Source organism: Bos indicus x Bos taurus, chromosome 3, assembly GCF_003369695.1.
Source record: "Bos indicus x Bos taurus breed Angus x Brahman F1 hybrid chromosome 3, Bos_hybrid_MaternalHap_v2.0, whole genome shotgun sequence".
Taxonomy (NCBI): domain Eukaryota; kingdom Metazoa; phylum Chordata; class Mammalia; order Artiodactyla; family Bovidae; genus Bos; species Bos indicus x Bos taurus.
Window position 1 is genome coordinate 625,784 of NC_040078.1, and position 20,328 is coordinate 646,111.

Genomic DNA, 20,328 nt, shown 5'->3' on the forward strand with positions numbered 1-20,328 from the left:
ACTGCTCCTACTTCTGCGCCATTATACTGGCTTTCTCTCTGCATAGAATGCTCTTCCCCCAGATATGCATAGCTCACTCCTCCTTACCCTTTAAACTGCCCAAATATCATCTTCTCAATGATGCCTACCCTTTCCTGGGGTTTTCCAATCATCTTTACCTGGTCTATTTTCTTCCACAGCACTTAATACCATTTAATAGGCTTTTGCTATACAAATCATTTATTTATTATGTTTATCATCTGCTTCCCATACCTAGAGAATAAGCTCAAATAGGGCAGGGATATTTTTTGTCTATTTTTTTCATCAGTGTATTCCCAAAGTCTAGAGCGGGCTTTGAAACACAGAAGGTATTCAATAATAATAAATGAAAATGCTATTTAATCAAAGATTTTAATATTAAAAAACACACAGAAACACAAATGGAAACCTGTGAATTACAATAATTATCACATATCAACATATAATTAATTATATATTAATAAACAATATATAACTATATTATATATCATTTATATACATTATATATTATACTAACATATAATATATAATAATGTACAATTTAATATATCAATTATCTAGAATAATTAATATATTGGTTATTAAATGATTAACATAACCACCATATAGTAATCACATATAATTATATTAATATATAATTAATTATGTTAAGAAAGATTATGTTGCCTATATATTAATTTACATAATAACAATAATAAATTTAAATATAGTATTTTGGATGCTGTCTCTCATGATAAAGGCAATGAGACAGTGGCAAAGAATTTAGGAAGTTCACATAGCTAATTTTTTAAATATCATATTTAACTAGATTAATGAGTAATAAATATAATCAGAAATGCCATCCAAAAGAATCTATACCACCACTGAAGTTCAAACTCCTAGTAATAAACTAAATAAAAATTATTGAAAAATCACATACATAAGTTACAAATAAATGAATATACTGATATTGAATACTGGCCTGGAGACAGCAAAACATGTACTTTCATATGCTGTTGGGAGAAATGTAATGACAGATGATCCTTTTGAAAATAATTTTTCAATATCTTTTAATCTAGATACAGTTTTATTTCTGGAAAAAGTACCCCAAATCAATCACCTTAAAAGTAGAAAAAAAGCTTGTAAACAAAGATATTCATAGTCTTAGTTGGTAAAAATAAGTAACTTCACTGCCTAACTAAAAGGAAATGGATAAGTAAAACTATGGTACATCCTTTTGATGGATTCTATTAGCTGACAAAATAATACTTATGAAAACTAAGTAGTAATATGGGAATATTTATTATAAAGTTAACTCTATGGGGAGAATTAAATATATTCAGTATCATTAAAATAATGTCAAACCAAAAATATATATGTATATACACATAAACATACATCTTTTACATTGGACCAAGCCTGCAAAAACCTCCAAATTGTTAGGCTTATTAATTTTTGCACTATTAGTATACTGGTGATTGAGCATCTTTTGCATTTTCTATCAGAAAAATATCCCAGGACCAGCAATATCAGTATCACCTGGGAATTTTTTAGAAATGCAAATTCTCTGACTCCACCTCAAACTCTTGAGAGTGGGGTCTAGTAATCTGTGTTTTAAGAAGCTTTCCAAGTGATCCTGAAGCATGCTAAAGTTTGAGAACCAATACATTATTGCAAAACAAAGATGAACTGTTAAAAATAATATCTAATACAATCCTACAAAATGGCTAAAAACATCTTTACAAAAACATTAACTTACCATTCATCTGTAAAGTTCAGTTTTATTGTGCTTGTAGTTGTTCCTTCTGTGCTGTAGTGCAAACTTAAAACTGGTTCACCTGTCCCTGGTTTGGGGCTCAGCTTTTCATTATTGTTATCTGAAAATTGTGTTTAAAACATTTGAAAAAAGTCTCTGAAATCAATAAAAAGATGACATTTCCTAAAATTTCTAAAACTTAAATTAGGCTGTCCTTGTCATAACTCTTTCTCACATCTGTTATGGTTCTCACTTAAAGTTCAAAAGCAAGTGTTATAGAAATACTCTATATTTCAAAGTGGCATTGAATCAAATTCTAGCTTTGCAACATGACTCCCTTTGATTCAGATGAAAATCACATACATTTGAGAACCATATTTAGTTGTTAGGGAATCAAAGAACATTAACATGAAATGACATACTTTATAAACTGGTATTTTTATTTAATGGAATTCTCAGGACTTTTTTCCTTCAGTTGCTAGAGTATTAAGAATAATTATCATTGGCTCCTTCAGAAATTCTGAGAAGATGCAAGGGCTCCAAAAGAAGCTGTTTAGTAAAAATTTTGCTGCAATTAACTGCTATCAAATTCTTTGTTCTTTCAAATTCATGGACTTACAATCTAGGGAGGGATTACAGCCTGTACTCTATTGGGAAGGAGGGGGGAGAAAAATTTAGTTATTTTCTAAAACTCTGTTATAAGATCATACCTTTTGATATATTCCATTCTCCCCCCCAACTAATCTTGAAAGAAATTTGTTTTCTAAATTATGGGAGGCAACTCCATCTTGAGTCCATAGCTGATACTCATAATACATGTCTATCTCAACATATAAAATCTTTATAAAATGGTAAATAAAAATTAAGAAACTCAGAAATCAATACAAATCACTTTAAAGCCACCTCTTCCCTCCTCTCCAAAAGGAGTACTCAGATATTCAAAGACAAATTTAAACAGGGCTTTATAAATTTTTCATTTTATGATGAATAACAGCTTGGGGGGACATTAAAATGTATATACAGAATAAAAACTGCTATATAACCAAACATGTAATATTTCTGCCAGTTTCTTGCAGAAAGAAAACTCATCTGTAACAATACTTATTTTCTGGATACTATTTCAAGCACTTGATACAGTACCTGATGGTACTAAAAAGAAGCTTTCTGTCATGAAAACAGTATCAACATAAGCAGTAACAACTTAATGAAATCAAAATTACTCAAGATTTTTGGTTATTGGGCCCACTTTTTATTGCAATAAAGAACTCGTATCTTTCTGCATTCCTTTTGAACATGCTAGAGCACTTACTAAAAGAGAACCTGACAGAAACTCTGCTCTAGCTTTTATCCTGTGAGAGGACAACTAACAGGACTTAAGAATACAGAACAGTAGCAGAAAGGAAAAAGGATTCTCTCCAAGAGAGGAGAAGCCAAGCTAATAAAATTCAGGATTATCAGTTCTTACATCTTCACTTCTAACTCATGTGACATCCTCTTCTATAATATTAATTGCTTTTTGAAAGTAAAAGTTTGAATCAGTTATAAAGCTGGCCTACCAAATTGTATTCATTCTGTTTCCATACTACTTCTGTTGACTATGTCCTTGATATAAACAGCTGCTAAGAAAAAAAAATTAACCATCCATTACAACTTTCAAAGATATGATAATTCAGTGTTTTAGAGGAGGTATTTTACCAAATGGCTCTCTTATAAAATAACCAAATTAACCTATCTTGAGCTTATGTAAAATTATCAAGAACAGGACTTTTTTTAGGTCCACATCATGAGGTTTGCAGGATCTTAGTTCCCTGACCAGGGACAGAACTTGCACTCTTGGCAGTGAAAGCCACAGTCCTAACCACTGGACACCCAGGGATTTCCAAATGGCACTTTTAAAGCATCTGTCCTATCCTTGACAACCTTTGACATATTTGCTGTTAGTCATTTGTCCACATAGAGTTTTCCCTTATTCTTTAGTTATGTTGCTGAAATTTCTATCCCACTAATGCCAAAACCACAGTCATTCTTAAGATATGGAATTGGTGATGACAGCCAAAAGGCTGAATGATAAGAGTAAGAGGTTAGTTAACAGGTAGAGTTGGGGCTATTTTTTTCATTATCTCTCAAACATTTTGTAAACTGCTTTGCTATTATTTTTCTTTTAAAGTAAAGAAGGAATAGGGGGGGAAAGCAGGTGTGAGAGAACTGTAGGATTGAATTTCTTAGGCCTGCTTTGGTTAATAGGAGCATAAGTTTTAAGAAGACATTTAACAGCACAACACTGTAAATTCAACTATGCTACAATACAAAATTTTTTTAAAAAGAAGCCATTTACTGATTCATGTTGATGTCTGGTAGAAACCAATGTAATACCATAAAGAAATTATCCTTCAATTAAAAAAAGTTTAAAAAAAGAAGCCATTTAAATGCTTTATCAAAACTTCCTTTTTGAGTAAAATTAGAGGCAGCTATAGATATTTGCATGCTATGACTAAAGGAATATAGTAGACAAAGAGCTAGCTGTTGAGAGGTCCAAATGGTGTAGAAAATATCTACCAACTTCCAAGACCACCTCCAACCTCCAAAAGCAAGAAGTATCCTTAAGATGATCAGTGTGAATTAATACTTTCTTCCAGGTTACCTATTACCAAGTTATTATTTAATCTCTCTGTAATATAACCCACACATTATAAAAATTCATGCAAAGCACAGCAGTACTCATTTAATTTACAAAATGACTACAGTTGACAGAATTTGTTCATTTAAACTGTCAATGAAGTCATCAGCCTGGAGTAAAATGGGCTCATCATTGTATCTGTTAGTTACAAATACTTCAGACCACCCCCTGCCCCCATCTAGTTCAGTTCTCTCTTTGTAGCGTTAAATATAAATTACATCTCAGGCAGAAACACTGCACAACACAGAACCTGGTTTCTTCAACTGAAGCACTGATGCAAGTATATATCTGAAATCTAAAAATTTATTTCCTAGCCTTGTTCATTCTAGTCTTCCTAATTTAATACTCCTCTTCTTGATGTATACAACCTATCAGATTGAATTTTCTCAGAAATGTAGATAAGTTAATAAACAGTTTCCAATAAAGTGCATATTTTAAGCTAAAAAGGTCTATAAAAATCTAAAGAACCAAGAAATTAAATTTTATTATCTTATTTGAAAAAACACTTGTAACCATTTTAATTTTCAATAACTTGTCCTGTGTGTTAGAATCTAGATCAGCAAATACATCCTAAAAATTGCATTATTTGTATGCTTACTTAGAAATATATTACTGAAATATTTTGCTTAAAAAGTAGAGATTTTAATTTAGGAGGAGTCTTAGGGTTGAGAACTTAATCAAATCCAACGACTACGTAGAATGCACCATCATAACAGTAACTAAAGTTTGTTGAACATTACCATGTCCCAGGATATGTATAACCTTTGTAGCACATACTTTTATCTCCATTTTATAGATGATGAAACTGATAATAATGTGGTAGATTCTTTTTCTCTAAGTTTCTTTCTATATGAAGTTCTTACTTGCTATACTATCTTGGAAAAAATTTGAATACTAAGTAGAAAATAAGATTCCTTCAACACATATTTTAATTAAGAAATATCAACTGTCGGTATTATTTCTCAAAAAAGATATATAATTCATATCAGCAACTCTGACAAAGTTCTGGTAATGCAAACTGTCACTTTGGCATCAGACTATTGGAAAACTATCCTGTATCTTTTCCAGGGCACTGAGAGATTAAACTGTCAATAAAATTGTGGTGCACTTAGCACAAGGACAGTGTGAGGGGAAAAAAGCACTTTAAATTTGTTCAACCTGCTAAGGCGGCCATACATATTGCTTTGATTTCAATTATCAAGAACAACAGACGATGTTAGTAGCTTAGAGTGATCTCTACCCAGGCAAACTACCACCCATTCAAACATATGCTTCAGAAGCACAGTCATAAAAACATAAAAATCAAGACAATATACTGTAAAAGATTTCATTCTTTGGAGTTAGAAGTGAATAGTCAGTAACATGAGATTCTAGAAAGCAAATTTAAAATAAAAGAGCCCTTTGCAGATTAATGCACTGGCTCAGCAAAAAAATTATAGAATGGGCTGGAATATAATTTGAAAGGAACTTCTTTGACCTTTACTTAATTAGGTAGCTTCCAAGCCTTTCACAGTAATAACCACAAATAAACTTTTGTTGTTGTTGTTTAATACATGTTTTCAAATCATTCAGTCTGTGCATTTTGACTATAATTATTTGTGGCTCTAAAAAAAAACATGCTCAAAGTAGATAACAAAATAAGCTATCTTGGTAACTAGATTTGTATATCATCTAAATATTGTTTGGTCTTTCAGCTAGGATGTCCCTGGAGACCTATCCTATGTATAAATTTAAACAAAGTTATCAAAATGATGATAACTAAGTAGAATATCACCACAATAATTAGTTCAGAACTACTATGCCCAACATTTTCTCTGCTGCTAGGTCACTATTCTAACTGTACAATCTTCCACCATTAATCATGTGTAGTAGCTAAGTTGTGGATCATGTAGAAATAATTTATTCTTTGCCTCAGGGATTTTCTATTACACAAAGAACTTGTCAATATTTTCCCTTTTGTTATGCCCAATGTTTAAAATAAAAATCAATTTACAAGGAAACAAAATGTATGATGAAATCCTCTGAAGTAATATTGATACATCAATAATTAAGCTCAACTATCTCCACAAATTTTGTACCCCCAACTTGCCTGACATACATAGAAAGGGCAAACATCTGAAGTATAATTTCAAGGCCAAGGTAAAATTTCTATTTGGAAATGTCAGGAACCTATAACTTTTCCGCATAACTCAAGACTACTGGATATCCAAGTCTTCCAATCATTTGTATAAGGAGGCATACTCTGACCCTGATTCAAAGTGGAGAAATTGTTTCTAGGAGTAGATTCTAAACAGGGAACTACTATCCACCACATAGATGACTGTGAGGCAAGGCTCTTCTTTTGAAACTCAATGTTCTCACTAGTGTAATCTGACTTTATATAGAAATGAACTATTTTATGAAAGCCAAAAACAAAGTATAACTTTAACACTAATATTTACTAGGAAATCTCCTATAATCTTTTGGAAATAATATTCTAGTCAAATTTTACTTCTGACAATCAAAATCCACCTGTGTATCAATAACGATCATTTTAATCCAATATACTTTTTTCATGACATAACACAAAAGTGATTTAAACTTAAAACATGGGGTTGGGATACATATAGAATCAGACTATGCCTGGTTCCATTTTCCCTCTGATATTTAAAATTTATGGATTGAAATACAGTTGTCATTTTATCTATGCGACATAGGCTTTCTTTCCCTGTACTCCAGAACTGTCAAGTCTTATATCCCTCTGTTCATAAAAGTCTTCTATTTCTATTTCACTTTCAGTTTTGAGGGAGAACAGATAGTAAGAAAATAACTAAAAATGCATATCCCATGTGGTACATAAACCCTACCAAAATTCTCATCCAGTGTTTTTCTTTTCATGACTCTTTCCTCAGCTATATTCTATTTAAAAAAAAATCAAATCTGTCTGTCCCTCTGATTGATCAGATTACTTAGCACGAATGCGACTTCCAGATGAAAATGAAAATGAACAGCTTAGAAGAACTCTCTCTAAAACCACTTTCCCCTCCAGCTACCATTCTCCTTGCTTATTGTTTTGAAGTACTTTTCTTATTTCTCATCTCCACTTTTTCTCCTAAATCTGCCCTCTATCAATCCAGTGAAACTGCTCTAATGAGACTGACCACCTCTGAACTTACTAATCTAGTGGGAGAATTTTTAGAACTCATCTACACTTGACCTCTCAGCAGCAAGCAGACAACTCTCTTGTATTTGAAAATTCTCTTCTCCTGGCCTCATGCTCTGTAATACTTAAAGCAGGTTTAAGACACACCCTCACCCTTCTCCCTCCAAACAGGTTTTCACTGCTAAACCATCTCCCAAATAGAAATTCTGGAGTTGTTACTTCAGTTTATATTCTGGACTCCTCTTCAATTATTTGCTTCATTCATCAAATCCTGTATACTCTACATTCTAAATATTTCTTGACTCTCTTCACATTTCTACCTTATCTCTATCATCAGGTTAAAATCCTTACTGGAGATAGAATTTTAAGGAGAACCTCCTAAGTGATTTAGTCTCTAGTCAATTCTTCATATTCTATTCAGAACAAATGAGATCAGGCCGTATGTCCTGTTTTTAATTCTTCACCAACTTCCTATTACTTTTAAAATCTAAAACCCTAAAAAGTTCAAAAGGTCCTTCTCAATACGGACTCTACCTATCTCTTGAAGCCACAGCATACCCCAGTCATACTGGAATTCTTCTAGTCATTCTAATGTGATTTTCTCAGAGCCTCTGCAAATGCTATTAATATCCATTATCCCCTTTACTCCTTCTCCTTGACCTAACTTACTCATATAATCATCTTTCAGATTGCAACTAAAATGCCTCATCCTCAGGAATACCTTATTTGAGCCTGTGCCAGAAGAAACAAAGACTCACTCGTGTGTTCCCCACTAAACCTTGTTTCCTCTTTTAAAACTCTTATGACATGTGTATTTATTTTTACATCATCTGTCTTTACTGTTAGATGAAGCAAAGGGTAGTGGTTATGATCACAGACACTGCAATCAGACTGCTTGGATTTGAACCACATTCCTAACATAGACACACAATGTGTGACTTTAGACAAGTTTCTTAACCTCTCTTTACCTCAGTTTCCTTATCTGAAAATGGGGATAATAATGATACCTGCTGTATAAGACTGTGAAGAGGATTAAGTAAATAAACATATAAAAATTGCTCAAAGTAATGTTTGACATACACAAAAAATGCAATATAAGTGTCTATGTTATTATTATGGTTAATAACTCTATTATTACTACTACTATTATTAATTAACTCTATGTTCCAAGCACAGGGAGCATTAGCTTTATTATTCGTGCATCCTGGTACCAGGCCTAGTATTTGCCACAAGGTAACAGGCATTTAATATGAGTTGAATTAATGAAACAGATACACAGATATGACTCTACTACTTATTTCACTTGTCTTTACATATCTCTTGGAGTCTTGGCTTCTTCATCAGTAAAATGAGGATCATATTACCTCATTAAACTGCAACAAATGGGATAATAGATACAAAATTCTTAACACAGTGCCACTTATATACTTAAAATTCAATGAGAGCTATTTTTATCATAGACAATTCTGAATTAGAAAACAATTTAACTAAAAATGTAGACATTGACTTGGGTAGCAACAGGTGGAACAAGTGAGTACAGGCAAATGAATTATCTCATCTCCTTTTCCCCAACTTCCAAAAAATGAAATATATCACTAATTGTTAGAACCTAAACTGAGTAGTTGGGGAAAAGGAGATGACCTATTTCATTCTAAGCAACTAAGTGATAACTAGTTTTAGAGAATACGAAAAAAAAATCTAAATGAAATATGATTTCATTAACTTTTTTCTTCTAGAATTTAAATACAGTATACACAGATATTTTCCAGTGTGAATACTGAACTTAATTTCCCAACTAATACAGCAGACTTTAATCATTAGATATTTAACAAAAATTAGTTGTCAAAGTACATTTAATGTCATTTAAAATATCACTTGATGTAATATTGTCAAAATGACATTATTAAAATAAACTTTCAACTTGGTGACAGTATATAATCTTAAGGGAATAATACTTAACAAGACACATTCAGTTTTTCCATTCCCAATCTACCCTAGTAGAATTAGTAAAATCTGTTTCAGTGGTTTCTGACCATCCACAAGTCTCTTTCTGTAAGTAAACCTTTCATTAATGTCAAAAGAAGTCTGCTTATTAAAATAATGGATAATTAGTATTTATGTTTCTAATGTCCCAAATTACCATTTTCATTTCTTTAAATCTAGAATAGAAAATGAGTGTCTGACACATGCATAATTGCCTACAGGTATAAGTCTCAGACTTAATGGCATTATCAACTTCCACTTAATGATTATCACTGTAATGAATATAAAGCAACTTACTACAGTCATGGCCGTAATTTCAGGCAAAATTATTTCCTTATACCCTCTGAAAAGTTAAATGTTAAGATTATACATTTCTTTTGTTATTGTTGTTACTGTTACTAAAAGAGGGGGGAATTTCTGGCCTAAATATTTTTAACAGGAAAAAATTGCTAGTTTTATTAAAAGGCAAGAGCAGTACATGTCAGAAGAGGCTTTTTCCCCTTATAGTAAGTATGAAAGAGATATAAATAAAAGGAAAATCAAAACTACTTATTAGAATATATTATTCAAACTAAATGCAGGACAAATGTAACTGTGCTTATTTAAATAGTTTCTAATTAGCACAGAAGGGTTGTCAATGTGTGTACACATAGCTGTAAGTTTTACAGCAAAGTATTTCACAACAGGAGAAAAACAACATATATGCTGTACACCTATTTCTTTAAAAAACATTTTAATAAAACAAAAACTACTTAGGCAACCAGGTAGCTGCATTTATGGTCTTAAGGTTTAAACTAAATATATTAGACTAAGCTTTTTTAAAAAATTCAAAATAAATACATGAAAACACTGATCAGAATCAATCAGTTCAATAATGTACATATAATTCGTGAAAGAAAATAAATCTTTGCAGTGACACATGTCAATTACTATTAAAATTTTTTTATTAGTAACATTTTTATCCTGGTAATCCTGAATCAAAATAAAGAAAATCTATGAACTCTATGGGAAATTAAATTAAGCAACATGTAAAAGCACCTGGACATCTGGAAGATGAACACTGTCAGGTAACTATAAAACTGAATTATCAATTAAAAAATGTATTAGTGTCTCTTTAAAAGAAAAAAGAAATTTTAAATATGCTTAAGATAATTATTATATATTCAGGAAAAAACTTATTTAATGTACTAATTTTTCCATTCTACAAGGTAAAATGGAGAACAGAGGTCTAGTCAAAGATTAAAATAGCTTATCTGAGGACATCAATTATTCCCTATACATACTCTTCTACAAAGATTCTTTACTTTGTAAACATACTCAGTTTTGAAATTATTACTCCCTCCCAGACATTACCTTTTCTCTGTCTTTTCATTTGTAATGAAAAGCTTACTGAAAGAGTCATCTACATGACAATGTCTCCACTTTAAGAAAAAAATCTTTCTCCTCCAACCACTACTATCTGGCTTCTGCCTCCACAAAATAACTGCAGTGCCAAAGCACTGCCAAATTCAAGAAAATTTCTCAGTCCTTTTTATATCTGACAGCCTTACGTCACAATGCACTTACTGATGAGTTCCTCCCTGAACTTTACTTTTCCCATGACTTTGGATACAGCATTCTTTCTGCCCTATTTCTCAGATCACTCTTTTTCTGTCTCCTCAGCCAGGTCCTTTTCTCTGCTTGCTCTTTGTAGTATAGACTTTCCTCTTTTCACTTAATCCTCTCTTCCTAAGACCATTTCATCCACTCTCACCATTTCAACTGTTATCTGTTAAGTTGACAATTCCTATTTTTATCTCCACCTCAGACTTCTCTGGTGACTTCCAGAAACTATGATATTTCTCCATCTGATGTTCAAAGGTAATTCAGACTAAACGTATCAAGAAAATCTCATGTATCTTTTTTCCCCTGTAACTGGCAGTTTCTCCTGAAGTCCCTATCTTAGTTGACAGTATTACTATCTATTGCCCCATTGAGACACCTGGGTATCATTCTCTTGTTTTTAAAAACTAATCTTTCTCAAAGTCCCATCAATTCTAGCTCTTAAATATTTAAAAAAAAAAAAAAAAAAAACCCTGTCCATTCTTCTGATTTCCAACTGCTATACTTTAAGATCGAATTACTCATCCACTCATCATCTCTCACTTGACCTACTGCAATAGGTCATGTGACCTTTTACATGGTCTTGCTATTTTCAATTTTACTCCCTTCCAATCAACCATCTATAAAGCTGCCAAAATGATCCAATACATAAATCTGGTCATGTTTCTCCCAAGCTAGAATAATTTCTAGGGCATCTCACTGCTTAAACAATTGTTTTATTCATTCATTCAACAAAATATCTACTGTTTTGAAAACAGATATGGTGTTAGGCACTGAATATACTATAGTGAATGAAAACATTCAGAGAATACAGAGAAAGACAGGTATTAAACAATCCCTTAAATAAAGGTATGATTATAAATTTTGACAAATGTGATGAAGGATAGCAGGTCACAAAGAGATAAAGAGAGGAGAACTACTTCTGATTAGAATGTCATACTACTTTTGGAAAAGTAGTATCTAAGTGAGTTTTGATGAGTAGAAGTTGCTGAAGACAAAAACATTTTGGTAGAGACAATAGCATTCACAAGAAATTTAAGAGGGAAATGAGCTTAGAGTGTTGTTAGAAAAACTGAAAGAAGGCCAAATTGTCAAGAGCTGAGTGAGTGAGAGAAAGGGCCAGGAGTGCAGGGCTCTGCAAGCCAAGGCATGGATTTAGATTGCCTTAAGGGAGAAGGAAATGGCAACCCACTCCAGTGTTCTTGCCTGGAGAATCCCAGGGACGGGAAAGCCTGGTGGGCTGCCGTCTATAGGGTCGCATAGAGTCAGACATGACTGGGGCGACTTGGCAGCAGACTTGGCAGGCAGCAAGGGCAAACAGTTTAAAAGTTTTAGGCAAGTGAATAACAATATGCTTAGATTTACATTTTTAAAAGTTTACTCCGCCTGGAGATAACAGATGCAGACTGATAGGATGTGAGAAGACCAGTTAAGAGGTTACTGTATTAGTCCAGGTGAGAAAGACAACAGTGGGGAGTTTCAGTTCACTTTTATAGTAGACATTATCTCTAGGTGATAAAACCCTGTAATGTAGAAGTCCCCCGTACATTAAAAGATGTACTGCTGAATAAAAAGGCATATAAAACCTCAGGACTTAATTCATTTGGATATGCTGTCATTTGAACATTTCTGCTCAGAGAACTTCTTACCGAGTTACACTGATGATGGTCTATCATCATGCAGCTTCTGCCAAGCCTACTCAATATCTGACCTTTTATATAACATCTCCACTCATAACTGAAAGGCAAATATGCTTTACATGGCCCAAAAAATACTCCTGATTTCTGCCTCCAAACTAGCTTACCCTAGTAAATGGAATAGTTTACCCAGGCATTGGTGGCAAAAATCTGGGAGCTATCCTTTATTCTCATTTCCTTCTGTCATATGTCATAATATATATAAAGTAATTACAATATAAATATAATATTCAACATAATTCTATGGAAATTTTTCTGTAAGATTAAATAAAATATGAATTTGGCTACAAACTCTTCAATAGTATTTACATTCATATAGCCTTACCAAAAAAAGATTTGATTAGAGAGCAGTTCTAAACAGTAGTACAATATATTATATATAATATTATAATTGTGTTTTACACTTTAATCATTCTTTACTGTTAATACCTCTACAATTAATGTATAAAGATAAAACACGCATAATTTCTTAGTTCTCAAATTCACTTATGAATTCATTCATTCTCAAGAACAGAAAAGACCTATAGCAAATATTTGCCATCTCAGGTCTATAAAGAATAATTTAAGATCAGATGTACAGAAGGAGTTTTCTGATTTGTTTCAAAATTAGTTTTTGAATAATTCTCCAAGAAGACAGTTAAAATTAGATCTATTTCACACTAAATAGGTACTTCAGCAGTATTTCATTTCCTCAATGACAAATGAGTCACCCTACGTATGTAAACTTTTAGCCAACTAAAGCTTATGGCTTTAGGGCTAAGTTACTTTTACATTTTTGAAAAATATTTGTAAAATCTACTTCATCAACCTCTTCTCAAGGCTCCAAAGTGGACTGTATACCTCTCCTACTTCAGAAGGCAAGTGGAAGTGGAAGTTATTTTCCCTTCTGACTGGTGACTTTGGAGCTTATCTCTGCATTGATAATCGTATTTCTTAAAGTTAAAGCTACCTAGAGTTCAAGCATCAGACAAGTGAGACATAAAACCAAGTATTATGACAACAGCGTAGTAATACAGAACATTTTTATGCTCCAATAACTTTTCCAAAAGTAACCACTAGGTAATATGCTAACCTCACACCCAGTTATACAATTTTATGACAGCTAGAATTTGTAAAAAGGGATCTTTTTTATATACATATAATACTGTTATAGGAAGAGATTTCAAAGAAATTAGCTTACACAGAAAATAATTTGTATAGGCCAAGGAGGCCCTTTGGGCATAATACCACCTAAGATAATTTAGCCCACAAAATACTGACTATTAGACCATAGATCACAATGAAATGCTATGAAAAAGTGAGAGAGAGCTTGGTTTATGCATTGCAATAAAACTATGGATGGATGGGCATAGCGCATCTCCTGTTGCACGCACCCTGTTGCTCGTCAAGTGACATGGATCCAAGCTGTTTGTTAACCACAGAAGAAGGAGAATCTGAAACAAAAATGAGATTTTTAACTTAAAAGTAAGCAGCAGAAAACTGCACAGCAATGTCATGATCATCTCTAAGCTTAAGAAACAAATGTATAATGGTGGGGAATAGAAATAAGTACTGTGGAGTATTTCCCAAGCAGTGAGTAAGCAAGGCCGTGTGCTTAAGATATGTTATTTCAGGCAAGCATTTAGCAACTTTGAGAATGAGTTGAGAAAATGTTCTTCTACTTCCATGCATATACTTTTTATCAAATTCATTTAGCACAGGCACAAAGTGCAAGGTAGATAAAACAGAAACAGAGTATCTCCCTCACCACAAGAAAGACTCCTTGTCTTTCTCAAACCCTCTTTCCAGCTCCTTAAGATGGCTTTATTTTGGACTGGAGGATTCAAAGCATGAAATGAGATGCTCACTACACTTAGCTAGATGTTATCTTGAGTTGAAAAAGGAACTCAAAGACATAAGACAAGGAAAATGGTTTATGAGAAATATTTAATGAAGTAATTACCATTACAGAAACATAGTAACTTTTAAAAACTCTATGGTATGTGGTGAATATTAAAACTGCACTGTGAAGCCTTTGGTTTCTTTAGGTGCCTGGTGAGAAAAGGAAAAGAAAGGCAATGAAAAGGCTTACACTTTGGGCATCATGCTTTCTACCTTGGCTTCAAACAGAATGTTTTATTTTTACCCTTTGGATACACTGAGTTTCTATGTAAAAGAATTTGTCTTATAAATAAATGGGTTCTACTGTTTGAAAAACACTCGTATAAAGTAAGGCAGCATGATGAAATGGAAAAAGCACCAGTCTAGAATTAGTCAGTGTTGATTCCAACTCTGGTTTTGACAATAACTTAGCTGTATGACAGAGGACAAGTCAATATTTTTAGGTCTAACACTCTCCTTTCTTCCTGGTCATTCTAGGATCTGGTAACTAAGAAAGGCATGAGGAAACAGAAGGAGGTGGCTACTATTACTGGCTGGGGTTCCAGTGTCCTAGTAGAGCTACAGGAAAGAGAAAATGTGGATAGCAAGCATACATAGCTCTCCACTAAACGTAAGAATAAGTCCTAGTTTCTAACAGCCTATGCTCCAGTTCTTAGCAAATGTTGTTCATAAAAACTCTGCACTTTTTTATAATGAAGCATTATTCTCCCAACAGTAAGTATTTTGATTTATGAGTGACCATAACTCAATAGCTAAGTTTTCTAATATATCCTTGATTCTTAGCAATTTTATACCACTTGACTGCTTGTACACTGAAAACTGAACCCCGCTACCAGGACTACTAGTATCAATTTCAAACTGTCTACCTTCTGAGGTAACCAGTTTGGTCATAAATTTTTATACTACTAGATTTTCATAAAGCATGATCATCATTTAAATAATAGTATGCTTATCACTGCTTCATTAGAATATTCAGCTCAACAAATCTGTTGCTGTTGTTTAGTCACTAAGTTGTGTCCAACTCTTTTGTGATCCCATAGACTGTAGTCCACCAGGCTCCTCTGCCCATGGGATTCTCCAGGCAAGAATAGTGGAGTGGGTTGCCATTTCCTTCTCCAGGGGATCTTTCTGACCCAGGAATCAAACCCACATCTCCTGCAATGGCAGGCATTCTTTACCTCTGAACCACCAGGGAAGCGCCAACAAATCTGTACTAAACAAAGAAGAAAATGGAATGATGGTAATTTAATTGGTTCCCTAATCTAGTCATGCTTTACTTTCTTTTATAAGACTTCTCAAATATCAATTTCTGAGTTAGATACAATGAAGAGTAGATGAGTTGATCTTTGGAAAAAAACAAAATTATATTCTTTAAGAAAAACAAAAAAAGTGAGTCAGTGAAATAAATATTGGAAAATCTTCCTAGAAAGCCTGTTACGAAAAATTTTTTATCGTTATACATTCTATTATACTCTTCTTAAGAACCTGAGAACAACCTTCCATGCAATCTTTTTTCAAATATTTAATTTTTCACAAATCTTATGGAATGCACAAATCTTATGAAATAAAGTGCATCTTATGCAAGTTTTTAAATAAAACACATTGAGAAAGGATCTACAATGCTGTCATCTCAAAGAATTGTATATTTTCAAACTCTTGAAGTATTTAATTAATGAAGCTTAGGTTAAGGCAGAAAGATAATGTTAAACTAAAAGGTCTTCCTTCTGGGTTTTACAGTCTGTCCAGATGTTATATGTATCTGGGGAATAATCTTTCTTCACATGTTGAAGACCAATTTTTAAGAAGAAATCCTTCTTGATCATTGCTTCCATTCTATTTTTAATTTGGGGTACTACGCAACTGTTTTTGAAAGGATTATCTTCCTGTTACATAAACATTTGAAGTAACATGTTTCTGTATCACTAGATATTCATAAATATAATACCTATAACTTCTAACTTACAGAAATACTTCCAATATTAATATAATAATCATCAGAATATCTAATATTTTTAAAAAATAAGTATTAATTCAATGCTGATTGCTTCAGTGTTTGCATACTCTACTCACAGAGAGTTTGCATACTCTCTGTGAAATATCATCTAGAAAGCACTATCACAAAATAAATTTTGACTATATGGTCCCATGATAATTTATTACAAAATGTAGGACAGTTGGTCAGCTTATTGCCAGTCTCTTAAATTATTATTATTTTTAAAGTAGAGACAAACTTTAAGCAAAAGCTCCTTCAGTCTAAGCCAAGGTGTTTCATGCCTAATTACTATATATCTCCAAACTTTTCGTGTTCTAGTTTTGAGAAAATTCTTTAGCCCCTTGACATTCAAATTCTGTAGGAAAAAATAAAGAATTATAATTTAAATAACAAAGATTCTAGTCAGACTCCCTGGGTTCAAATCTGGCTTTTCTACTCAGTAATATTGTAATCATGGGCAAGTTATTTAACATCTGTAGTCTCAGTTTCTCCATCTGTAGAATGGGGATAATTTTGATATCTACCACATACTGTTCTTGTGAGGATTTAATGAGATAACCTATGTAAACTACTTCAATAGCACATAGGAAAGGGTCAACTAATGTTATTACTTGCTTGTTTTTCTCAAACATAGAGCTGAATGAAAAATAATAATTAAAAGAAAAAGAAAAGAAAAATGATGATAGGAAGCTGTTCTGAAAAACATGGAGCACAGTCCCATGTTTAAAGTTCTAAGTTACCCATCACTGTGTTGCTTAGGACCCTATCATTTAAAGTCGTTGAAAAGTACTTGCAGAACTAAGTCAACATCACATCTGATTTACTAAACGCTCATGTTATAAACACTAACATGGTGGGTCAAATGCATCCACTTGAGAAGTGCGACCTGTAACTGACATCATGGACACTGTGGGGAACTGGATGTTGTACAGAAGACTGTTTTCAGAGGACTGGGTAAATGCTGATTTTTTCCAATATGGCTCAGTTTTGAAAAGCCCTTTAAAATATTCACCAATGTTTCATACCCTTTACAGGGTATAAAAATTACTTTTTTCTTTTCCAATTGGCAAAACCGTGCCATAAAGTGAAAAAACAGTTCCTACCTGACACCCTCTCTAGGCTGGCTCCATGCTCCAGTGGGGCTCTGTGGTGGTTGGGCCAGTACCAGCAGACTCCACAGGGTGTTGTCACTCTGAGCAGGAGCCAGCAACCCATGACTTCAGGGGACCTGAAATGGAAAAAAAGAGTTGGGTTTAAAATCAGCCATATGCTGAATGCCTCTGCCACAGCTGTTTATGGCATTCATCTGAAAAACATACATACAGCTCATTCAAAACCCTGAATACTATCAACCTTTGTTGATATCCTCAACAATATGAGGATATCTTTAGGTATTAATAGTAAGTTAAAGTTACTATAATTAAGATAGTCCAATATTATGTGTACTTTTCTATTCTGGAGTATAAAAACTTTATACAGTGTTCTCTATCCCATCCTTGTGCCACGCTAACTAAATAAGTCAATAATTGGGAAACTGAGGCATAAAGCAGCCAAATGACCTGCCCAAGGTCATTTTTCATAAGGCCAGGAATAAGAACTCAGCCAGTCTAACACCTAGACAAGTGATCTGATGAAAGGAAATTCATCTCTTTATGATTAAAAAAAAAAAAAATCACTGAAAGATTAGAAACGAGTTGTGATGTACTTCCTACAAGTCTAAAAAAAGTGCACTTTTTTAAAACTAAAAATGTGAATATTTTATAGAAATATATACTAATTTTGAAAAAGTATTAGAAATTAGCTATGAATAATTATCATTTACAGGTGTCAAAAATTGTTTTAGAGCAGTGGTTTTTGAATTGTGCTTCTGAGAGCAGAGGTGGCTTGGGGGTGGCAAGAGGGACAAGGAATTAAGCTGTCATTTCTCAACACTCTTCTTTATGTTCAATCTCAACAGTGTCATTTATGTATTTTATATTAGAACTTCCCCATGAAATTCTAATTTCACAGCTGAAAAAATGGGAGGGGGAGAATTGTTTAAAATGTATATTAACATCTATCTTATACAGCTCATTTTAAATACTGCTTGGTGCCTTGGAGAACTGTTTAAAACATATGTTACAATCTATCTTATACAGCTCATTTTACTGTATGATGCCTTTGAATGGTGTTTTAGTCTTCAATTGCCAAGAAATATTGGCATCAGACATGTTCTCATTTGATCCCATTAAAATGTAGACTCTATAAAATGGCTTGAGGGTTTGATGCCATTTTCCTACAGAAATTAAGTATTAGGTAGCTTCATCTAACACTTAGCCTGTCACAAAATATTCTCATGAGTCCTATACTTTGAAAAGAGAATAAAATATTTACCAGACAATGTAGTCACTCAGAAATTCTGCATGTGTTAAAATTTCTTGGTTTCCAAAATTACATTAATGTCTCCTTTGAATATCTTATACCTAAAAGGCTTAAACAGGTGAGATGATGATAGAAATATAATTTACTGATAGTATCATCATTTGCTGACACTATGAGGATATCAAGACATAATGGGAAAATGTTTTATGAGAACTGAGCATTCTTCTATTGTTAAAAAGTTAAAATATAGAATGCTAATTTTCTGCAAACTATATTCATGATTTTAGTAGTAATATCTAGTATGAGTGAATGGATCAATTAATGCCCATTATATACACACACAAAATTATATTCATACATTGTGAAATGTAGGAAAATGTTTTATGAATTGTTGTTCAAATACAACCAATCTTCCTGCTGAATTTCATAAATTTAATTTCTACTCTGTATTTCTATAATTTGGATGTTCCAAAATGAAGAATTTTACATTAAGTCAACTCATCTTTCCTCCTTTTCAAGATTTACTAAATGGACAAGATATTCTTTGTAACAAACTAACAATACATTATTAGCTCTTCTTAAAGTTTTTAGTTACCAGTGTTCCTGACATGTGAAGAAAGAGTAAGATAAAAGCAACGCTAGCAAATGAACCTAGGGCATGTTACAGGTTAGGTTACTAGTGGTCTTATATGAATGCCATGTCAAAAAGCATATGGCATAGATGTACACAATCCATCTCACACTGTAAGGGAAGACAGCAAGCATACACTGAATAGCAGCACCAAGGGCTTCTAATGTTGGTCCATGTGGCAGCCTCAGGGACCCAAGCAAGTTGTTCAATAACAAAAAATAAGATTAATGTGTTTCTCAGCTTCAAAACTGGCAAGGTGTCTAACTCAACACTGGTTTTTTAAAAATTACCACAGTATGTACCGGTTATCAAACTAGTTATTATTTAATAAGAATGATGCCAAGAGTGGGGAAAACAGCATCTTATTTCACAAAAAACATATAACCACCCTAAAGCTTTTTGATTCTAAAAAGAACTGGCTTCAATTCAAATTGATGAACTAGATATAAAGACTCAATGTCAATATTTTCCTAATGTCCACAGTGTACATTTCTCTACCAATAATGAGACAGTTTTGTTTTATACTCAACTTCACTCTAATACTTGGTTTGTTATCCGCTAAATTTCACTATTCTAAAAATATTTATATATGTAGAGACATTTTCTCT

General features: G+C 32.9%; 1 protein-coding gene across 8 annotated transcripts in view; it reads right to left on the reverse strand.

The window, feature by feature from the left end:
• Positions 1-20,328, reverse strand: part of DCAF6 (DDB1 and CUL4 associated factor 6) — a 183,571-nt gene that overhangs the window by 49,544 nt on the left and 113,699 nt on the right. For 5 of the 8 annotated variants that reach the window (XM_027526425.1, XM_027526387.1, XM_027526399.1 and 2 more), the window contains 2 exons: positions 14,228-14,287; positions 1,757-1,874 (listed from right to left, as the gene is read on the reverse strand). In XM_027526425.1, the coding sequence (XP_027382226.1) occupies positions 1,757-1,874; positions 14,228-14,287 (178 nt within the window). The remainder of the gene's footprint in view (positions 1-1,756; positions 1,875-14,227; positions 14,288-20,328) is intronic. The other 3 variants (XM_027526419.1, XM_027526424.1, XM_027526426.1) reach the window with 1 other exon arrangement.